This window comes from Podarcis tiliguerta, assembly GCF_965153285.1.
Source record: "Podarcis tiliguerta genome assembly, chromosome: 7".
Taxonomy (NCBI): domain Eukaryota; kingdom Metazoa; phylum Chordata; class Lepidosauria; order Squamata; family Lacertidae; genus Podarcis; species Podarcis tiliguerta.
In genome coordinates, this window is record NC_139540.1 from 39,745,084 (window position 1) to 39,767,732 (window position 22,649).

At 40.3% G+C, this 22,649-nt stretch overlaps 2 protein-coding genes across 3 annotated transcripts in view; both read right to left on the reverse strand.

Annotated features, from left to right (window-relative positions):
- LOC310682356 (chloride channel protein C-like) overlaps positions 1–2,482 on the reverse strand; it is a 71,314-nt gene extending 68,832 nt beyond the window's left edge. Inside the window, exon 1 of the mRNA XM_083451059.1 lies at positions 967–2,482. Coding sequence (XP_083307185.1) covers positions 967–1,211 — 245 coding nt within the window. The 5' untranslated portion in view covers positions 1,212–2,482. The remainder of the gene's footprint in view (positions 1–966) is intronic.
- A 4,889-nt stretch (positions 2,483–7,371) lies between these two features.
- Positions 7,372–22,649, reverse strand: UBE2V2 (ubiquitin conjugating enzyme E2 V2). Of its 2 annotated transcripts, none has more exons than XM_083451762.1 (4): positions 22,522–22,649; positions 15,641–15,786; positions 10,390–10,515; positions 7,372–8,246 (listed from the first exon to the last, which is right to left on the reverse strand). In XM_083451762.1, the coding sequence occupies exons 1-4, from the start codon at positions 22,535–22,537 to the stop codon at positions 8,100–8,102; spliced, it is 435 nt and encodes a 144-aa protein (XP_083307888.1). In that variant the 5' UTR covers positions 22,538–22,649; the 3' UTR covers positions 7,372–8,099. The 2 variants fall into 2 exon arrangements, with proteins under 2 accessions (XP_083307888.1, XP_083307889.1); XM_083451763.1 differs by lacking the exon at positions 22,522–22,649 and adding an exon at positions 16,183–16,207.

The following is a 22,649-nucleotide window of genomic DNA, read 5'->3' on the forward strand; positions in this document are numbered from 1 at the left end:
AATTTTAGTTTGATTGGTTTGGATATCTTTGCCCAAAGAAACCTCAGCAGCTAAAGCTGATCACTACAAAGTTTGTTGCATCAAGCTTGAAGCTAATGAGAAATATTTATTCCAAAGCCATTTCTATTATGGAACTCCCTGCTGGTGTTCGATATCACTGACTCTCATAAGGTTTAAATCAAAGCAAGAACAAACATGTGTTTTGTCAGGAAATCCTAATGTAGACAACTGAGCATTAATTATATAACTCACTCTAAGACAGAAGCAGCTGACCCCATGCTAACTGGTATATAGCAGCAAAACCCAGACCCAAAGGTATCATTTCTATATACCCACGGACTTTTTATTAAAGAAAAATAATCACAGGCTTCACACATGTACTGCCTTCCTGCTGCACTGTAACTCCGGTGGTATCAGTTGTGCCATTGGAACAGGTCTTTGGAGCAGACGTCCAGGGCTGAACAAAGGTAGCCCCATTTGTGGAAGGTCTCACCACATTTTAAAGCAAAACAGCTTACCATTTAACACAAAATTATCTGCCTAACTACACTGGATGGCATGGCAGCAGAACACACCTCCAAGCCCTCTGTAAACTGAGTTCCTGTTATTTCCATTTGCTTCCCTTTCAACCTCCTGGGGAAAAAAGGGGGGTGAGGGGGTGCACAGGTGCTGGCACACATCCCTGAACTCCAATATTCCAACTCCTGCTGGATAAAACAGGGGTCCCAGCATAGTGGGCATGCCCTCTTCATGCCTATTCCGCAAAGGCCTATTGAAGTAGGCAGATCCCTTATGCTGGAGTAAGGGAAAGTTGCATAAATTGTAAGGTGCATCCCTGACTCCAAACTCCCTTACAACTCCCATTGCTTATTTTCCCTTTCATGTGAATTTCAAATGGGGTTCCAATTCGGTGTTACTAATTCAGTGCTAATATCCAGTGTGTACAACAAGCAGGTTGTTTATTACCTGTAGTTTTGTCCCTGCAGCCACTTCTTGTAAACGCTGCTGTGGGAAGGCAAATAATCCAGACTTTCGTGGACAGATAGGCGTTCCCTTTCTTTCTCTTGGAGGAAGTTTGCCCTTCCTGAGCAGCTTCTGCTGCTGTTGCATCTGGGATCAAGAGCCTCAATCAAATCTGGTCGATCTTCGGCTAGCAGCATCTCCTCTTCACCATCATCTGTGCATCTCTTGCAAGAAAATAGGGTTGCCATTTTGAAGAATCACAAGTGGCAGCAGAAGACCTCAGACCTCTGTCTGCAAATCAATGGTTGACAAATGCACCTGGAGAGGACTTACTGACTGCTGTGCAACAAGGGCTCACTGACTTATGTTGTGGGTTGGGTTGCTTCAGTAGCAGCACCACACAGATCCTGCGTGTTTGTGTCACCCAGAACCTGTCAGAACCAGATTTTTGTTTCATAGGTTACTTTCCCACCAGAAGGGTTGGGCAGGCAGCCAACTGAACACAGAGTCTTTCCTGAACAACAGAGAATGTGAAGTCTTAGGGTTTAAAATCAAGTGGCGATTGCAGAGGGTTTGGTCATCATACTTCCCAGCCAATTAATGTAAAAATTTATATCAGGCGCTAAGCATTCTGAACACATTGCAACAATGCTGTATCAGTTGAACTGGTAACTAGTGTGTTCCCAGGTCCATTTCAAAGCATGGGTCTTGAGCGTTAAAAGTCCTAAATGGCTTACGGCCAGGCTATCTGTAACTGCTTATGTCCCAAGTTCAGCATCGAAGGCCCTGGTCAAGTAATCTGCCTTTAAGATTGATTAGACGGGCAGGCACTAGGACAGGGCTTTTTCAGGAGTGGCACCCCTACTCTGTTGAACTCCCAACAGAGGTATAGTTGACCCTTCTGCTTAGGATTTAAAATGGCTAAAAACTCCACTCCCAGATGCCTTTTATGTGCTTTTATTGGACTGTTTAAAAAAATGTATATGTTGGACCAACTGTATTTTAAAGCAAGGCTAGTCAATGGGGTATCCTCAATAGGTTTTTGAACTGCAACTCCCATCGTCCTTATCATTAGCCTTACTGGCTGGGCTGATGGGTGCTGTAGTTAAACAACATCAGGAGGGAACCACATTGCTTAGCCTACGTTGCTGCTTAAACTGTTGTGTGTTTTTAAATTTCTAACATTTTTCATACATAATGCAATATTGTAATGTTATGTTTACATAATGGCTGGCCACAGTGGCAGACCTGGGGGTCTCAAATTTCAGTAGTGCCATGTGCAATGTCAAAATTCAAGCAACAAGCAAAGACAAAGGCTGCAAAAGGCACTAATAACAATGATTAGCACCAAGGCAGGCATTACAGAGCTGGCATCATCTGGCATCTAATGATACCCATAGCCTGGGCCCACTATCTGGAGTTTCCGGGCCTTGCTGTTGCCTGTTTACCTATTCCCCCTAAACAAGTGATTGAGTAAGTGAACAGAGCAAAAAGAAGGCATAGTGACAAATTCATGGTTTACAACGTTATAAGAAGGTGGTGTGTGCTCTCAGGTGGGGAGTGGCACAGGAAATTTTATCTAGAGGTTCCCCCAAATCAGTGTCTGAAGCAGGAAGGTGACAAAAGAAAACAGCCCGTCTCACTAACCTTGATGCTTCAAACCAATAAGGTCATTATTACTTTGGTTTAATTACAGGACATTATTGCTTCATTTTAAGAGACAGGGAACAATGCATGGATAGGTAGTGCTTCATATATACTTTTGGATATGGGTGGCATTCAAATGTATTCAGATTTTTAAATAATCATTTACTATTTATTATTATTATTATTATTTAGCGGGGGAATATAAACTGCTTCCTAAAAAAGTCCAAGCAGTGTGCAGATTCTATTATATATAAAGCATGATTAAAATGAAGAAACCAATAAAAACAAACATGAAGAAAGCTATCATTAAAAACAAAATGTAAACTAAAGCATGTGTCTGGATAGGCTTACTAGAACAGAAATGTTTTCAACAGCATCTAAAACAGTAAAGGCACCTGCCGAATGTCAAGAGGCAGGGAGTTCCACAGCACAGGTGCTGCCATGCTAATATAGTCTTGGGGCAGTAGAGAGGAGACTAACCATAGTCGGGGAAACACCTCTGAATCTACTCAACAGATATCTTATCTATGTATTCTCGGAGGGCAGGAATACTGAATAACCCCCGCATCGTATTGCAGCTCTGTGTTTACTGTAAACTCAAAAACAGTAACAATACTGCATGTTTACATACAAGGCCTTAGATTCGAGTTCCACAGCTTTCCAGCAGCCTGGCTGTTTATAGAGTAGGAAAACAATAGAGGAATGATGCAACGGTTCAGACTGAACAACACAACAGAGATCCACAGTCTTCGTGGCCATCTTGCAGTTACCTTTCAGGCAGCCTTTCAATTATGGGGGAAATGGAAGTGTGGCCTTTAACAGCCACTCCTAACCCCTTGACCTTTCTTAAGAGACAAAAGTTTTGTGATTTACACAAAACTTTCAGAATACCTGTGTGATGTTGTGCAAAACAGTTTTTCCTTTAGGCATGCTGCCGTGGGAATATGGGCTTCTCAGCTATGTTAGGAGGGAGGGTGAGAAAGAGACAGAAGCTCTATCTTCATATCTACTTCAGAATAAATATGGCAAACGATACTTAGGGACACAAACACTGAATCTTCCATCATAACCAGCACACGAATAAGTGTTTGACAGCTTTAGCTTTGAAATCATTTACCAATAAGTACTGGGGTTAATATTTAATACGATTAGCACACAATGAAGAGGTTGCAGAAACATGGAAGCTGGTAGTGGCACATTACCAAGAATATCACTTCAACTGGAACTCCGCATAAGCCCTGGAACTAAGCATTTATTTTGGCTTTGTTCTGTGTAAAAGAGTGCAGTACTATTGCAAACAAACAGAGACAGTGGTATAAGGTCAGTCCCGTGAGGGGAAGCTGTAGCGGCTTACGGTAATTCAAATCTCAAACAGCCTTTGCACAAGTCATAAAATTAATGGCAAAAAGGTTAATTATATATCCTGAACTTCTGTATCTAATGCAAACAGACACTCATATTTCTTACTAAGAACCTAGAAAGAGGCATCCTCCACCAGACATCTTCCCCTGTAACTGGATTAAGTCTCTAAATATGCATTTCCTCTGAAACATTTCTAATCACCTGGCTGTGACATGTGATTGACTTGTTGACAATTTGCTACTTGTATCTTTTAAAAGTCCCTTCAGTCCTGCCCTGGTCTTTGAATTGGAGCTAATTTGTTTACTTTATTTACATATAAATAACTGGCATTATTTATTTAATGCCAGTTAGGAAGCTTAATTCCTATAATTAGGCGCCTCTCAGTTCCCACGTTGTTCAGTATCCTACCCAGGGCACTGATCTACATTTTGGGGATCCTCCAGAAGGCTTTTCTGCGCCACTCTTTTCCAAGCTTGCTCTCACTCCATAGATACTTGCAGAAGCAAGACTTCTTCAGCCTAGCTAGACCCCTTACACCCCTGCTGCCTCCCTGCTCCATTCCTTTGCCTCTCAGCAGTTAGTTTTCTCTTCAGGTCAGTCAGAACTGTTTCAAAGAGCACAAATTACCATTATTGCCCCCAAAACCCGTTATAAAATTTTTGAACTTTTTTGGAGGGTCCCAAAGAACCCAGAGGATTTGTAGGATGACCTACAAATGCTACCTTATCTTCAACCACCTTATCATAGCTTGAGCCTAGAAAACTGTATGCATCAGATATCAGGGAAGATTAGCCCTCCACTGCTTAGCCTTTGCCAGTAACTCTCAACCTAGTCATGACAGTGCATGTATAAGTCACAGTGAAATTCAGACTTTTCTCCGCCCTTCATCCCACAGGATCTTGCTTCTTCTCTCTGCCTTTCTCATTTTCCTGATCTCTACATACACAAAATTAGTTATTTCCATTTGTGCTTCTCCCCCTGGTGGCTTTAGACCTGCACTACATAGAGTCTGCCTCCTTAGTGCCCACCTGTACTTGATTCTTTTGAATTATAGTGCTGGAGAAGACTCTTGAGAGTCCCATGGACTGCAAGAAGATCAAACCTCTCCATTCTTAAGGATATCAGCCCTGAGTGCTCACTGGAAGGACAGATCCTGAAGCTGAGGCTCCAATACTTTGGCCTCCTCATGAGAAGACTCCCTGGGAAAGATTGAGGGCACAAGGAGAAGGGGATGACAGAGGACGAAATGGTTGGACAGTGTTCTCGAAGCTGGTGTGCTCTGGTCCATGGGGTCATGAAGAGTCGGACATGACTAAACGACTACACAACAACATAATCCATGTAAGGAAAGCTCTTGTAGGAACACAAGAAGAGTCCAGCTGGATCTAGCCTATGGGTGCCTATGAAAATCCCAAAAGCAGGACTCAAGAGCAACCTATTTGAGTTTTCCTAATTTTCAGAATTGACTACTAGCTGCAATAGCATTTTGTGATAGGAACTGTTTCAGCTTATGGTCCAGGCCATGAGGTAGCCTGTGTAACTTACAACCATCTTCTTTTTTCTTTACTAATGGTTCAAGCCACAGTAGATGTAGATCACCTCCAGTAAAGATCCCCCAACTGAACATGCCTGTAAGATGCAGGTTCACATGTGCATATGTATAGGCACAGGAGCAGGTAACAGGTGATACCAGAGGATGGGTCCCAGACCATTTTATTGCTTTGTTAAAAACACCAAATAAAAAACTGTAAAGCAAATCTATAATATGTGAGACTGAGCAAGTTTCTCCCTGTTCCATAGTACTAGAAACTAAGGGCTGCCGAATGGCAATTATTGGCAGCAGCTTCTAGACAGACAAGAGGAAGTATTTCTTCACTCAACAAAATTAAATTGCATCAAGTTCGCCAACACATGGTTTGATGATGGCCATTAGCTTGGTGAGCTTCAAAACAGGATTACAGGCAGCAATTCATTGGCAGGAAGAACTGGGGTGCTCTCAAAAGGATGAGGTGCGATGACAGTGTAGTGGTTAAGAGCAATAGTCTCATAATCTGGGGAACTGGGTTCGCGTCTCCGCTCCTCCACATGCAGCTGCTGGGTGACCTTGGGCCAGTCACACTTCTTTGAAGTCTCTCAGCCCCACTCACCTCACTGTTTGTTGTGGGGGAGGAAGGGAAAGGAGAATGTTAGTCGCTTTGAGACTCCTTAAAGAGAGTGAAAGGCGAGATATCAAATCCAAACTCTTCTTCTTCTTCTTCTTCCAACAACACCCAAGTTGTTTCCATTGAAACTGCTAACATGGAAAGGTCTAGCTTGGTGCTACCAGAGCTGCGTTCCCCTCACCCATGAGCTCACAATGATGGGAACATATCTTGCTCCAGCAAATGAATAATCAGTTCACTTTAAGCTTGATTATCCCTTTGCAGTAATGTCAGTTACACGAGGAGAGGAGACCTAGAGGGCAAAGTTTGCCCATGAGTCAAAGGTCTCCCACACCTATTCTAATGGCTCAAGCAAGGAAAAAGATTGCACTCACAATGCAGACTGGTCAATACAGTAGCTGGTCAATACAGTGACCACAGCATGCCTAGCAAGTGTATATATGCAAGCTCCAGGTAACTTTTCATTCTAAAAGGGTCTTCTCTTGCAAATTATCCACACTGCAGCCTTCCACTGGTATGTTCTTTTTGCTGAAGAGAGGTCATCTGTGCACCTGTCCGTGCAACTGGATATATTTTTTAAATGATTAATTTAGGGCAGCCAATCCAAGAACTGCAATCCTGCTCCTCTAAACCTCCCGAACCTTCTAGCAGCAATACCAAAGTACTTTAAGATAGCACTGAAATGCTTACCAACAGTTTTCTTTTCTCCTATTCTCACAGGGTTGTATTTGATAGTTGAGTATAAGGCTTCAGTCATTGGAATAAGGAGAGAAGCAATTTTCAGTGATTTCCCCCTGAAGCTTCATGTGTTCCCCCTACATCTGATCTGGAGGGTCCCTAAACAAGCTCAAAATTGCTCCCCTAACCATTCAACTAACAGAAGTTGTAGTGTCAACCTAAGTGACACTGTGGAATATAACCCTTCGTTTTTAATAGCAAACCTGCTTTTAAAAAAAGCAATAAAGCATCGCAATAATATGAGATACATGGGCATGAGCAGTTATGAAAGCAGTAAAGTTACAACTGGGTGTCCATTCTGTCGTCAATATTTTCTGTTTTGTCTTAAAAAGTATTACACATGTAGAATCTAACTTGTGCCTAGACTAATCACTTCAACAGCCTAAGATATAAAGTAAGTGAGTGGAACACTGCCACAGATTAGGAGCAACATCTGACCTCTTAGTGCTGCAAGGTACTACTGGCACAACTTAAACAGAAAGATAAGGACAGCCTCAAATACTTTCCACATTTTATTTACATTTGAAGACTAATTTTATTCTCAATCACATATCCATACACCTATTTTCCTTTTTTGTTTTGCTTCACTAAAACTTAAATGCATGGTTTATTAGAACAAAGACTGTAAACAAATATTTGCAATGTCCATTACATGTAACACACAGGAGCCGCTTAAAAGAAAATCATTTCCCCATTTTATAAATACAAGTATCAAAACAATCCTGACCGTATTCTGTGACACTACTAGCAGTCAGCACCCACACCTTTGCAAAAATTAAACAAGTTGAGCAATGGTATTTGCAGTACCTGCTACTGAAACAATTTTATCTGCAGCTCTTTTACTAAAGCAAGATGGATAAAGCATGCCATTTGTATTTTTTCTTCTTGAGAAAAAGTTTTCTGAAACATTATTCCACAGCAACCTGACACTTCCTGTCATGCTTTCGTCTTGAAACACCGGAGCTCCAATTTTAGGCTACTTCAGGTTTATGCTTAAAATTATAGTGCCTTGGTAAAGAGGAAAAATAATTGTGCTGCCTTTTTTTTTCTCTGATTGTGCCTGAAAACATATGGGGCATACATATACATATATATATTCTTTCAAATGTCCAGATCACGTACACCAGCAGAAACTCTTAATGTGTGGGTGGTTTGCATTGTGAGATTGAATCAAGACATTAAACATAAGTAGAAGTTGTTTAAGACAAGTTTGGGATTCAGCTAAAATTAATTGTTATAAGTTTGTCCTTCTGGAGGTTGTGGAAGCTTCATATTTTCTTTGGACATCATTAGACGCCTTAGCTCTTGAAGTACAACTTTAATGCTATAAGAATTTTGCCATTTTGCTAACACTGGTATGCTTCGTGCATCCACCTGTAAGGAAAGAAAGTGTACATTTAAGTAAGGCACATAAAATAACCAATTCCATAACTGTAGTAGCATGCTTGCATTGAGTTTTCAGACAACCTAAACACCAGCCACCTGCTCTTATGGTCTGGTGCTAACACTAGCTGCACTAGTACAGAAGTGGTAGGATTGAGGCCTTAATTATCACTGTGACTCATCATAAACCGCTATGGATACAAATGTCAAGGCTGAGAATTTGTGGCTCCTTTTGAAGATTTTTTAGTTTTTATAGCTATTCAGGGAAAGTTTTCAAAACATATGGCATCTCCTGCTAAACAGTTCAAGAGGAGGAAGGCAGGTGAAAATAATGTTTTGTCAAATCTCACGGATAGGTTAGTAAAAACTGACCATTTTAGCTTAGCAACATAGTCAACAGAAACATGTAAATGTCAGCATGCATCAATTAATTAATTATTGGATAGTGCGGGAGCGATTGAACCTCTCTATTAATTCATCCTTAAAAAAACAGGCCAACTATTCTGTCTCTTATGAATAATTTGAGTTTGGATAAAATTCAAGGAACTTAGAATAGACACTTGCAGCTGTTGGAATATAAAAGAAACTATTGTGATGAATCAGCAAGGTAACAAAGAATACTGTTTCTTTAATAAGTAAAGAATGCATGCACCCCTAAAGGCCATGAAAAAAATAAGCAACCCGAGAAAATGTGTTTATAGGTCTAGGATATACAACAGTCAAGATCTCACAGTACTTCCACAATGAATTTTCACACTATAGGACATTCTATAGAGGGTCTGTATTGAGGGTGGCTAGCCACTGGCCACCAAGTAAAATTCTGCCGCTGTCCCCCACACTGCCAAGTCCCTATTTAAAAATAAAAAGAAATGTGACAAGGGGCTGCGGAGGATGGGTAAACCTCTCATCTGATGAGCAGGGAAGGGGCAAGAGAGCCCTTTCTCAATCAGCTGGCACGAGTCAGACCCACATGAGCAGTGGGCCCTGTACATTTGTGCATGCATGTGTGAGTGTGAGCAGCCACACCACCTGCTGACATTCAGCCTCCAGAGTGTTGGCCAAGAGCAAATGTAGACCTTGGATGACACACCCCCCCCCCAAAAAAATGTTAGCCACCCCTGATCTATACAGAATATTTTAGAGCTAGGTCACAGTTCTTCCTAACAAAATTCCAATATAACTTTAAGTTTGTTTGGGATTCATCAGTTTTTACCTGACTGTTCACTCACAAATCAGCAACCTACTTGCAAGTCTACAGCTCCCATTTAATGGATTTTCAGTCCATTACACTGAAATCAATGGCCTACTCAACTGGGGGGGAAACCAACACAACTGATACAGAGCAAGTACAGACCACAGATGTGCTGGTGCTTTAAATTTATTCCTGTACTTCACTGAGAGAGACTCAAAGAGTCATTTTCACTGGGCAACTTCTGCAGCTTTAGTTGGATTGATCATAATAGAAAAACGGGAACTAAAAGGACTAAGTTTGTAAAATTTAATTATTTAACATGACAGCAAAGGCAAACTATAATTGATGAATAGATTTCCTTTAATTTGCAGTACTCCAAATTATGGCTCCAATTGTAAAATTATAATATATGGACCCAAGGGCATGCCAAACATTATACATTTCCTAGATGAATCTCCTACACGGAGAAAGAGATTTGTGGCTTTGGCACGTTCCTATACACAAAATGTTTACTAATGTAAGAAGTTGATAATGTTGGCAGTCACAATTTTTAAAAATTGCTTTCCATTCCTTTAACTATTTCACACCACATAAAACTGATTAAGCCTCTTGTTTTTACTGTGACTTTATAACTGCGGTATGGATCCAGACTTGGTCAGAATAAACCCCACTGAAATCAATGGGACAAAGTAATCATGACAAACTTAAGTTTCACTAATTTCAATGGGTCTGCTCTAAAAATGACTAAATGTGGATGCAACCCCTTGTCCATAGGTACCACCAACACATAATATGACAGAACAATTTACAAATTAATGTGTTAATTGAGGGCATATAAGAGCAGATGAACATACAACTTTGGGAGATTAAAAAAGAAACAGAATCCTTAACAGCTTTTCTGCGAAAAATAAACTGGCTTGATCATCTTGCATTCCATCTTACCATTCCATTGGAATTATTTATTCCATTCATATTAATTTTAGTTACGAATCTAACTGTTGGAGGTGCTTCTGGATATTTAGGCCCACACTCTACTTTCAAGCTGTATATTCTGTTTTCATAATTTGTCTAGTAAACAGAGGAGGGAAAAAAAGAATTAATCATACTGAAAGCTAAAAGCATTCCAAATAACAATATTGAAACAATGTCAGTCATCCCCATCTCAAGGATCGTGTGCATAGCTGTTTCAAAATTGGTAAGATTCTGCTGACCAGCTGTTTGGCAGGAAAGAGGGGTAGCAGGTGAATTCAGCTTCCTGCTTTCTCCTAACAGCTGACTGGTGAAATTTTAATATTTTTTGAAGGGCTCCATGCATGCAGACTAGCTGAAGAACATGGCTTGTATATATCCCCAGTTCACCAGCCATCTAGAGATACGTACATAACACTAGCAGGACTGGGACAAATAAGTATCTTATAATACTAAAGCAACAAAGGAGGTTCAGCTTAACTAAGGCTTAGCAAGAAGAAACTGGTGTTATCATTTCATGGCAGATTTTCCCCCTTCACCTGGTAACCATTATTTCAGGTTTCTTGCCCAAAGATTTTTCTAAAATGAAAAACCTAGATGTATCTTCCCCTTAATACTCACAAAACAGCCAACCTCAATGCCACCATCATTCAAAGGATCCGTTTTTAATAGAGAAACTGTGAGAAATATATACATGTAAACGCAGAAGAAAGGTGGCAGAAGGCAGCCAATAACCTCAAACAGAACTTTGCAACAAACCAAAATTGAGAAGAAGGAAGCGACAGAACTTAGGACAGGCTTCTGCATCTAGTAGTTGCTGAGATAAAGAGGAAGGTAATCACGCTTGCTTTCCAAACTGAACTGTGCTTGAGTAAAGAAGCCCAATACCCATAATAGTGGAAAGACCTTCCAAAAAAATCACCCGTGCAATTAAAAAGCTTCTTCCCTTACACATATGAGAAACTATCTCCTCCTACTTTCCACATGTGTTGCAGTAGCCTTGTGGATCCTGGGCCTGTATATACATACCTAGTTCACAACGACCCCACTCAAGGCATCTCCCTGATCTGAAATACAATGTTGGTTCCTTCACAACACCTGTCAGCCCTAAAAACAATATTTAACTCTTTTATTATTTCACTGAGTAAAGTGGCTTAGCATTAAAGTTAAAATTACGTTCTAGTTTATTAGTTACTGAAGAATCTGAATTGTGTACTATATGGCATTGTCAAAACTACCTTATGACTCATTCGGATCTCAGTGTGGATGAAGCACTCAAATTACTGAACACTCCGAACAAATATGCATATCAAATTAATCTGGGAAAATTGTGACCAGGGGTCACTCTAGTAATCAGACAGTGCAATTTCATCTTGATTGCTTAAAAACTGAAACAAGCAGCAGCGAAATGGAAGTGTGAGAGGCTGCAGGAGGAATGGAAGAATGAGGAAGTCCTGCTGGGCAAGCATTCCACACACAGACAGGCACAACTGGGTATAATTCATAAATGGTAATTTTGTTGTGGGTTCTATTATGGTTGCATTTGAATTTTTATAGGTCACCTTGAAGGCTCCGCAGTAGGAAGGTGACACAGAACTGTTTTAAATGAAACTGCATATAGGTTTTTTTGACCGGGCGGGGGGGAGAGACAATAAAGATTTGAGAATGCCCTTCATGAATGTTCTACATTGGGGTGGAGAACCTCTCTCTCCATGAAGGCCACATTCTCTCATGGGCAACCTTGGGAGGCAGGCAACATGTCAGTGGTGCATGCAGCCAGATGCAAAACTGAGTGGGAATGTAGGTAAACATCAGCCGAGCAGTGGCTGTGACTCGTTACCCCTTTCAGTAGATTACATTTCAGCCATGCAAAAGTCAGCTTTCTACACACCCAAACACCTACCTCTATCCAGGCAAGCAAGAGCCATTATCACAATTCAAACATACATCCCCCCCCCAAGGCAACAGCACTTGAGAAGCACACAAGACGTGTTGGTGAGGGATGTGGACGAGGGAGGGTTCCAAGGTCCAGAGAGTCTTGGAGGGCCTGAGATTCACTACTGCTGCTCAAAAACCTATTGGGCTCAGTGACCATCCAAACTAACTAAATTAAAATCTTTCCCTATCCCATAGATGCAGTATTCCTACATCTTCAGAGAAGACAGAAGCTGCCCACAGCATTTTTGTATATAATTTTTCATCACTTACCCAGACTGCTTCTTACCATTTAGCTAGATTTAGCCTGAGTTCCAGGAATATTTACTATTCCTTCCACAACACTGACCAGAACACTCTCAAATCCTATCATTGCTGGGATCCCCTGTTCTCAGAAAAGACAGATTTGCCTAAGCTTTGACTACTGTGTCAAAGATGTTTAAATAAGCGCATTGACAGGTCAGTTTTGGGGGAACAGAACTAGAATTGCCTTGCCCTAGCTGCTCTCAGTCTCTACATATAAATAATTAATGCAACTACAGTAAAATGGGATCAAAACAAATTCAAATTGATACTAACTTTAGGACATTCAGTATGTGTGATGCTGAAGCAGAAACAATGATTGATGCTGCTCCACAACAATGCTGCTAATTTTATGAATGATCTTCAAAACTAAAATAAAAGGAAACCAGTCATAATATTAATACCAAATCCTCTCTATCTTTGGTCAGAATTTACTCTTGGCTTATAGCAGCTTCCTCCAAATTTGCAGTTCACCATGACCTCTTCCTACTACTATTCCCATGATTTCTTGTATTTCACTCCTTGGGTATGTTCCGAACCCGCCCCGTGCTACCTAGAAACACACATATGCACTGAAAACTATATGAGGGTGAGGGGAGAAGAGTTCACTCCAATTCCCCAGGAATTGAAGAAAATGAAGTGCAAGTGCCAGAAGATAAGAACATCCTAAGGAGAAACACAAGTGAAGAAGCCCTCTGTTTGCAAAACTGACAGAATAATAAAAAATAAAAAGACACACATTTGGCCAAAGTATAATGCAGGTTGAATCTACAAGAGAAAGCTCAGCATCTAGCTATGTCTGAAAATTGTGGCAGATCATACAATTTTATGCGTAACTGTGCGAAGTCTGGAGATTAAGTTTTTCTAACCCTATTCTTTGCTATCCAGAAAACTAGAATCACGGAAGCCAGTAAAACAAGTTACTGCAGGCATAACCCTATTTTCAAGGCTACCATTCATACCAAATGGCTGAACCAGTCAGGTAATCTAACCCGTTTTCTTACTAAAGGCACCTGGGTGGGCTACCCAAAGCCAACTTCCGTCTTACCACCAGTGGTAGGTCCAAAAAACCACTGTCTCCACCATGGCTCACTAACCAAAAACCTCATCCAGTGCAGCGTCTAGCTGAGCTGGCTTAGCAACAGGCATTGTGTTTATTTTAATGAACTGAATAGAACGCAATACTATGAGTCATAGGGGTGTGGAGAGTCTGTGTATGAACTTAACAGTGCTTAGCTTATTTTTTAGCTGCTATTTATAGATTATAAATGACATATTGATTTGTTAATCATATGACTTTTGCTGTAATTGTGCTGTTTACCTTATTTTTTAGTTGCTGCTTTGTTAGTAGTGTTTTATAGACTGTAATGGTATACTGGTTTGTTAATTATTTTATATGATTTATGCTGTACTTCTGTTGTTCTATTATGCTCTATTATGTTATTGATATTTCTTGTTTGTAAGCCGCTTTGTGATTCATTTGAATGTAAAGCGGCAAAGAAATACAATCAATCTTAACTTTGCCTATGGGCAGAAAACAATTACATTTCTGCCCAAATCCTGGATGCCCAGAATACTCCTATTATATTATATTATATTATATTATATTATATTATATTAATTATATTATAGCAATATGTCAGCCATACAATATGCACATACCTGATTTTCAAAGACTAATTGTGTCTGGGGTAATGCAAGGGTAGGGGCTGCCTTTGGAGTGCTTGGCAAGAGGAGCCAAGCCAAAAAGCCGCAGTATCCTGAAGTGTTCAGATGTTGCTGCTACTCCAACCTTCTCAAGCCAAGGTTCAAAGGGAAAGCCAGAGCAGATTGTTGGCTTATGGAAGGGGTGGAGAGAAGGTAGACCAGGCTTTACTGGTGGATCTCTAGCTAATTTGCAATAGATTGGCAAAGGCTTCTGTCTCCTAACAGCATAAAATAAAATAAAAATACTTTTCCCACCTACAGTAGGCTGCTGAAATCTAATCAGGCATGGACTTGTGTTAAAAACTGAGCTCAGTTCAGTTCCAGTACTGAAAACAAATTTGAAAGGTTCAGAATGTCATCAGGGCATACTGGGTTCTTTATTAATGGCTGAATCTCTTTCACACTAAGCTGTTGGGAGTAGATCCTGGGGTTATAATACAAAACAAATGAGATGTGACTAGCATGATACCAGGCTCTGCTGCCAACATGCAGGTCTTAAAGGGAAAGGAGGGGAAGGCAACAGAACTCTGTGTAAACTAGATAGGCATGTCAATTGTCACCATCCACATCAGGTTACTTTGTTTGTTATGCCTGCACACACAAGCACACATAAAACTAAAGGAAGGGAGAATATTTGGTGCCATAAGCTAACAGGCACACACTGAAGTGGTATATTATAAGTTAAAAACCAAAACAGAACATTTCATGTTGCTAAAGGTCCAAACTGTTTCTTGGTAGAGCTGAAATTGTTATTTAATGAGGGATAGCTAATATCATCAATGTGTTGTTTGAAAGCACACAACAGAAATATGCATCTGTGCTGGGCCACAACTGCATACTACTGAATATGCATTTGGAACACTTCAACTTGAGCAGAAGTCACCATGAGACACTGTCATCTGAATACAGATTTGATAGCATTCAATAAAAAATTTACCATTGTCCTTAATGTTACAATTATGTGGCCCCCATATTGACCTGGGCCTGTAAGAAACCATTCCACACCTTTCTACGATTGTTACTAATTGTGAAAAAGCAAAGTTAGCTATAGGGCTAACTTCTGTTATAGCTTATAAGATTCCTAATTGAATTATGATATTCATCCATCTTTGGGCTGAATCCAATTAAGTTATACAGTACTCAGAATAATCCCCTGAAATTGATGAGTCTACTCTTTGACTTAGTTGATTCACCCCATAGCATAACCCATAGCTAACAACCATGCATTGCAAATGTCTGAAAAGTTCCGCTAAATGAAGATTTAACTTATAGTACTGACCCTTGGTGGTCCAATAATCATGCCCGTCCACCTTGTAAGTGTCATGTCTTCGTCATCTTCGAGGCCCCAGCTTACTGTACCATCTCCTACTCCTTTCTGACCTTCTTCAAGTTCTTCCAACAAGCGAAAATTACGAGGGACTTTAACTATTTGAAAAAAGTAAAGCAATGTAAATAGCAATGTTCAAAATCACAGCTGATCTCTTGTCACGTCTTAGCATGAAGGCCTGGCTGAGCCAACTAAAAAATCCACACCTGAGAATTCATGCGTATAATACATTTTACTAGTATACATATTGAATTGCAATCAATGTGAAAAACAAACTTATTTCCACTTATGAAGTATCATACAACTTGGAATCTTAAATTCCTCAGCAACATCAAATTTGCAGATTTGATTTTCTTATGGGTCTTTTTTTTAAAGTGACAGTCTAAATTAAATTATCAAATTTCATATCTGGAAGTCATATACAGCCATCATTTTCACCATTTAGTTCATCAATTTTCTGCTTCAAAAAGTAAGTTTTAATATATGACAGTTACCTTAGCATTACAACAGTAAGCACTACTCAGTCATTACTTCTCTGTGGAATACTGGTTACATTCAGATAATCCTTTATCAGTTTAAGATGAAATAAGCGGCTCTTATTTTTAGCTGTAAGTCATCTTGAGTACCATTAGAGGAAAAGGTGGGATATAAATAAATATATAATAATTATTATAGTAGTAATAAATATGAGTCTTTGCCCAAACACTCAGCTTATTTGCTCCTCCCTCTGCAGCATAAGCAAACCCAAAAAATTATGATCACCAGATTTGAAACAAGCTAGAATATTAAACCATACTTTAAGTGGGTTAACTGTCTTAGCTTGTTCCAAAGCTCGTAAGCCTAGTTTCCGGGGGCACTATGGTTCATTAGGTGCTTCCTGGTTTGATTGCTTACATTGCAAACGGATGAACAAAGGGGCTCAGTGCATGGGGTACGGGCTTGTTTGTGTAGCACTTAATCCTGCTTTTCACTATATGTCTCACAACAATTTACAGAAAATCAATGATATTGTTCGTTATATTTTATTATAAAGCCAATATCATCATCTGAACTGGTCCTAGTCACACATACTGCATATTAAATAAGAATATTGTGCACACAAATTCTAATTGAGATGAACTTCAGAACTAGAAGGCATTTAAGAAATATTGCTAACTAAACAACAGTTCAGAGTAGAAATCAGTTTCTTCCCATTTCGTAACAAAAATAAGAATACAGGAAAGCCTTCATTTCTCGCAGAGGACTGGTTGTATGAAAAGGATTAGAGAGGCAAATTCACAATACACCATTTTCCTACAAATAAAAGGATGCATTTCAAAATATGATCCAAATCCACAAACTGTACTGGCAGCTCAAACCACTGTATCAGGTTACTAAAGCAGGTTTGTACATATCTGATCCCTTGCATAGGTCAAACAATTATGCAAGCATGCAATGCCTGCTCTAAGTTGCTTTGACCACAAGCATGCTCAGGTGGCTATTTTGGGAGAGAAAAGTGCTAAGGGATTTTAACAGATAATATCTTCAAGACTTCTAAATACCAAAGATGCTGGAGATCTAAATGTGTATTCATTATGCTGAAATACAGCAATGGGAGATAATGAGTTGACCTATGCCATACTGTGATATCACACAACCTGTAAAGGAAACACTGTAGATTCCAATAAAGTGGTTGCCTTTTATAATTACAAAAAAACAGAGCAGGAAATCCTAACCATGGGAAGGTTATCACCATTATTGGCCATTTTTCATTCTTATAGTACAAGCTTCCCCACCGCACTCTGCTTCAAGCAGGACTACAAATATATTTGGCTTTAAAAGAAAAAGGGAAGTTAAAAAAACCAGGATTTGCCCCACTATAAGCAAAGCAGTAATTCCCTATGCACTCACTCCAGGACATATGACTAAAATCAGCTTGAGCATACACACAACCAAAAGCATGCTTTACACTAGCCAATAAGCAGTTTCCCCTTACACACCAAAATATCTCCTTTCCATGTGCCCTGCTATAGTTTCCAGCTAAGATTAAGAATGCCCAATGGTTGCCATGGAAAACAGTTTTTGAATTAGAACCCCTCACAATACAGCAATGTATTGCAGACTAAATTTTAAAATTGCTCACATGCTGTAGCTGTTCACTACCTTTGTTTGTATATAACCATATCACCATTACCAAACGGTGAACATTTGGATAATACACAAAACATTTGTATGTATTGCTGTGCAGCCTCAGACTCACATTCTGTACAGTGTTATTGTACAAAGAAGAACAGATATTTCTAAACATGCAAAACTACATTTAGCATCTGATAAAGGCCAGAACCATTTCTTTCTGCATGATTAGCTACATGCTCAGTTGACTACAAAAATACCCCCTTTTGGACCAATAATTACCTCCCCTAACTGCAGCATTAAATATTATATCCATGTGCATAATGAAAACATGGAATTATAGAGTGGAAGGTACCCCAAGGGTAATCCTGCAATGCAGGAATCTCAACTAAAGCATCCATGACAGGTGGCCATACAACCTTTGCTCAAAAACTTCCAAGGAAGGGGAGTATACCACCTTTCAAGGTAGTCTGTTGTACTGTCAAAAAGCTCTTACTGTCAGAAAGTTCTTCTTGGTGTTTTGTCAGAATCCCTCTTCTTGTAACTTGAAGTCATTGGTTCAGGTCCTACACTCCAGAGCAGGAGAAAACAAGTTTGCCCCCATCTTCCATGTGGTATCCCTTTCAATATGTGAAGATGCCTATCATCTCTCCTCTCAGTCTCCTCTTTTCCAGGCTAAACATACCCAACTCCCTCAACCATTCCTCATATTGCTTAGTTTCCAGACCTGTGGTAATCTTGGTTGCCCTACTTTGTCTACCTACCAGTTTGTTAATATCCTTCTTAAATCTGGCACCCAGAACTGGCCATGGTATTCTAGGTGTGGTCTGACCAAGGCAAAATAGTGTGGTATTGTGACTTCCCTTGATCTGGCCACTATACTTCTTTTGCTGCTGCATCACACTGTGGACTCCTATTAAATTTGTCATCTATTTCACATGCACTACTGGCAAGCCAGGAGTCCCCTATCTTATATTTGTGCAGCTGGTTCTTGCTGCCTAATCGTAGAACATAGCATTTGTCCCTGTTGAAATTCATTGTTAGTTTTGGCCCAGTTCTCTAGTCTGTTAAGATTATCTTGAGTCCTGATTCTGTCTTCTGCGGCTACCCATCCCAGTTTGGTGTCATCTACAAATTTGATGAGCATCCCCTCAATTCTTTCATCCAAGTCATTTATAAAGACACTGAACAACGCTGCTGCATCCCACTTTTCACTTTTTTCCCAAGATGAGGAACCATTTGGGTTCACTCAGTCAACCAGCTACAAATCCACCTAACAGTCACCCAATCCAGTCCACAAGCCACCAACCTCCCTACAAGAATATTATGGGACACTATGTCAAAAGCCTTACTGAAAACAAGATACACTATGCCCCCAGCATTCTCATGATCAACCACACTTTTAACTCTTGTCAAAAAAAATAAAATGAGATTTCTCTGGCATGACTTGTTTATAGAAACGCATGCAAAGTCTTAGTAATCAAAGCACTATTTCTTAAATTCTCACAGACCAACCCTTTACTGCTATCTATATACCAGGTCTTCTTTTCTCACATTTTTGAAGATGGGAAGAATCTGCAGAGACCTCATCTGTTCTACAAAAATTCTCAATTATTATAGGCAGAGACTTGGAGATCACATCTGCAAGCTCTTTTAGTACCCTTGAGTGCAGCCCATCAAGCACTGGAGATTTGAATTCATTTAGTAACTAAGTGTTCCCTTGCCACTCTTTTCCTATCTTGGGCTGCAGCTCCCTCCTTGCATTGTTTATTCTGTTATCACCGGGTTGGTCACTGCTTTCCTTTTGGGTGAAGACAGAGGCAAAGCAGGTGTTAAGCAATTCTGCCTTCTCTCTGTGACCCAATAGCATTTCGCCATCTTCTCCACGCATAGGACCTATAGTTGCTTGTTCTCCCTTTTGCTTCAAAAATGTGACAATAAAGATTTAGTACATTAAAATAATAACCCCAAATTAGTGGATTTTCTGTGCTGAGTGTTATCTTTGAAAGGAACTTTTCCTTGCCCAGAGGCAGATTCATAATGAGAGTATGAAATGAACTCTCATTAGCTGTTTACATTTGCTGCAGAAGCTTACGGTTCCCTTAAGAGAACACAGCTTGGAAACTGTTTTTGTATGAAGTTTGATGGGAGCTATGCAAGGCAGCTGATGGTTAATGGACAAATTAAGAAAGGCATATCAGTGATGCCCAGAGATTATCCTACAACACCCTACTTTTCATGGAAAGACATGCTGCTAAAAACAAAATTGTGGCCTGAATTGCAGCAAACTCTGGCAAAATTCTGAATAGTTTTGTTGTAAATAAGTTGTAAATGTTTAATGGGAAAAATAAATTATGCATGTATCAGTTTATGTTTTGTATTTCATGAGTAAAAAATAACTGAAAGGAGTTGCTATTTAAAATACTGTGGATGTATTGTTGACTGCATTTATTAAATGAGTAAAAACAGCCAGACAGTCATATGTCTGGACATATAAATACTGCTTATTTTGTTTTTTCTGCATTGGCACAAATACAGGTAACTGAAGATCATGGGATCCAATACGACATCCTATATTTTGATTGTCACTCAAGAACTTCAATGCAAAACAGCAATTATGTTCATGCCAACAATACTTTAAAATCCAGATTTCATGAGTATTAGGAAAGCACAACATATAAAGTTGAAAAAGTGAGTTGTAATATTAACCAGATCGGTGCATAGCAACCTGCTCCACACAGAGAGCCATAAGTATGTACATTGTATTTCCCAGTAGAACTGGTTTTGATCTTTAAACCACTAAATGGTTTGGGACCGACTGTCTTAGCAACTTGTATTCTGTGTCCCATCACAGAATATTAAGATCAAGCAAGTGTTCCTCCACTAGGTTTGAAACTCCACCCATCCCCCATCAAGCCTGACTTATGAATGTATTTTGTGACAAATGTTAAAACAGGGCTATGGGTGGGTTTGATATTATTAAGAAGTTTTAATTTTTATTAATGTATGGCTTTATTTGGCTAATTCCTATGTGGCTGTAACACAATTAAAAATAATTAGACTAATAGATATACATGTTGTGAATCTGAAAGAAAATGCCTTTTCAAGATAATTGAACAATATGCACAGCTTCCAGGTTCAAATTATTTACAGTTTATTCAGCACAAGGTACCAACCACAGTTACAAAAACAATCACCTATTAACGGTGTTTAAATAAAAGGCTGGAATACAGGAACACAAAGTCAAAATTATTTAAATACCCTTTCAAATTCAGTACCTATCAGTGCTGTGAAAGATCCAGGTGCGAAACATATTGCCAACGATGAAAAGGAAGATAATTACAGTTCAAGCAAGTAGACCCAGGTTATTAAAGAGTTATTAAAGGTTATTATTTTCAAGTAAAATTATTTGGTAACACCATCTATGATCAACAACAGACTTCAAGGACAACATGCCATAATAATTTGACATGTTTAAATCTCAAATGAACTTTGTAACATAATCCATAGCATAAGTTATGGATTTTACTTCACATTAATTTTGAATAACTGCCACCCCTCGTTCATAAGCACTACTCAGCTGCAATATTTCCACTTCACCAATAACTGCATGAACTGGAAGACTGATAAACATTTGCATTTCTACCATTTTATGAGAAGTGGGGAGAACTGAGACATAGTATTGAAAAGCTGTGGTAGGAACTAGAATAAACTGAAAGTGGGAAGAAGGGTGTGGGGAATTAGGAAAGTGGGGATGCTGAAAAGTGGGCAGTATACAAAAAAGGCAAGAAATGGGATTGGGATAAAAGGGGATGTAGGGAGGAAAAGAAACAGAAAGTCAGGAAAACGGGAACTGTAAGGTCCAAGTATTAAAGGTTTTGGTTTCCCTTAGCCTACTGCCTCAGCAATACGATTAAAATAAACAGAAAGTAAACTCAATACAAAGCCTCAAAGCTCATCGCTAATTTCCTTCTGGAGTTTTGCAGGAAATACTTCGACCAGGAGTATCACAACCGGGAAAGGAGGGAAGCGTGCCAGTAACAAAAATTCATGCGCAAGATTGACAACGGACCTTATCAGCAAAAAGACCAAGACAGAACTTAATTACACGCCCCCATACACACTTTGTGTGTTTTTTGTTGAACGTATCTGTCCTACCCTCAGCAACCAGCAACGCCTGCACTTCGGAATCGGCGATATTAAAAGCCACCTAAATGCCACTGGGGTCGGCTTCGTTTTCGAAGAGAGGGGGAATATTTATCAGTATTACGTTGCGGGGGGGAGGGCGGAAGAGAGACTCAAGAAACGCCACATTTCCTCTCACCCAAACCCAACCCGAGCGTGAGAAGGAGGTCCGAAGACCCCGAATTCCACCTTCCCCTGAACAAAAAACGACCCCAGGAGCGGAAAGCTGCCTCGGCCTCCCCACCTCCCGGCTGCACCGCCTGCCTCTGCCAGCCCCGCAGGCGTCTCCTCCCCGCATCCCTTGCAGCACCAAGAGGAAGACTCCGGCCCCAGCGCCAACCCCCGCGGCCTCCCCGCCCTCCTCTCCCGCCGGCGCCGGAACCTTGGCCCGGCTGCGCTGGCGCCGACCGCTCTCCACGAAATGAGCCGCGCCGGGGACCCGCCACCGGGGCCTCTAGGGAGAGAACCCCCCTCCCCGGCGAAAGCCCCCCCGCCAGCCCTTCCAAGGCGCCCCCCGCCTTCCTCTCAACACAGACCTGTGGATCCGGCCATCTTGTCCAAACCCCTCCCCCACCAGCCAGGAAACACACGGGCGCCGAGCACGTGACTTCTGCCTTGCGCCCTACGTCATTTCCTGGAAACTAGCCCCGCCCCGCGCTGGCGT

Coding starts and splice junctions, on each gene's coding strand:
- UBE2V2 (XM_083451762.1), bottom strand. Junction 10,516..15,640: donor TGATTATTGGACCACCAAGG/GTCAGTACTATA, acceptor TCTGTTTACTAG/ACAAATTATGAAAACAGAAT. Junction 8,247..10,389: donor TAAATAATTCCAATGGAATG/GTAAGATGGAAT, acceptor CTTTCCTTACAG/GTGGATGCACGAAGCATACC.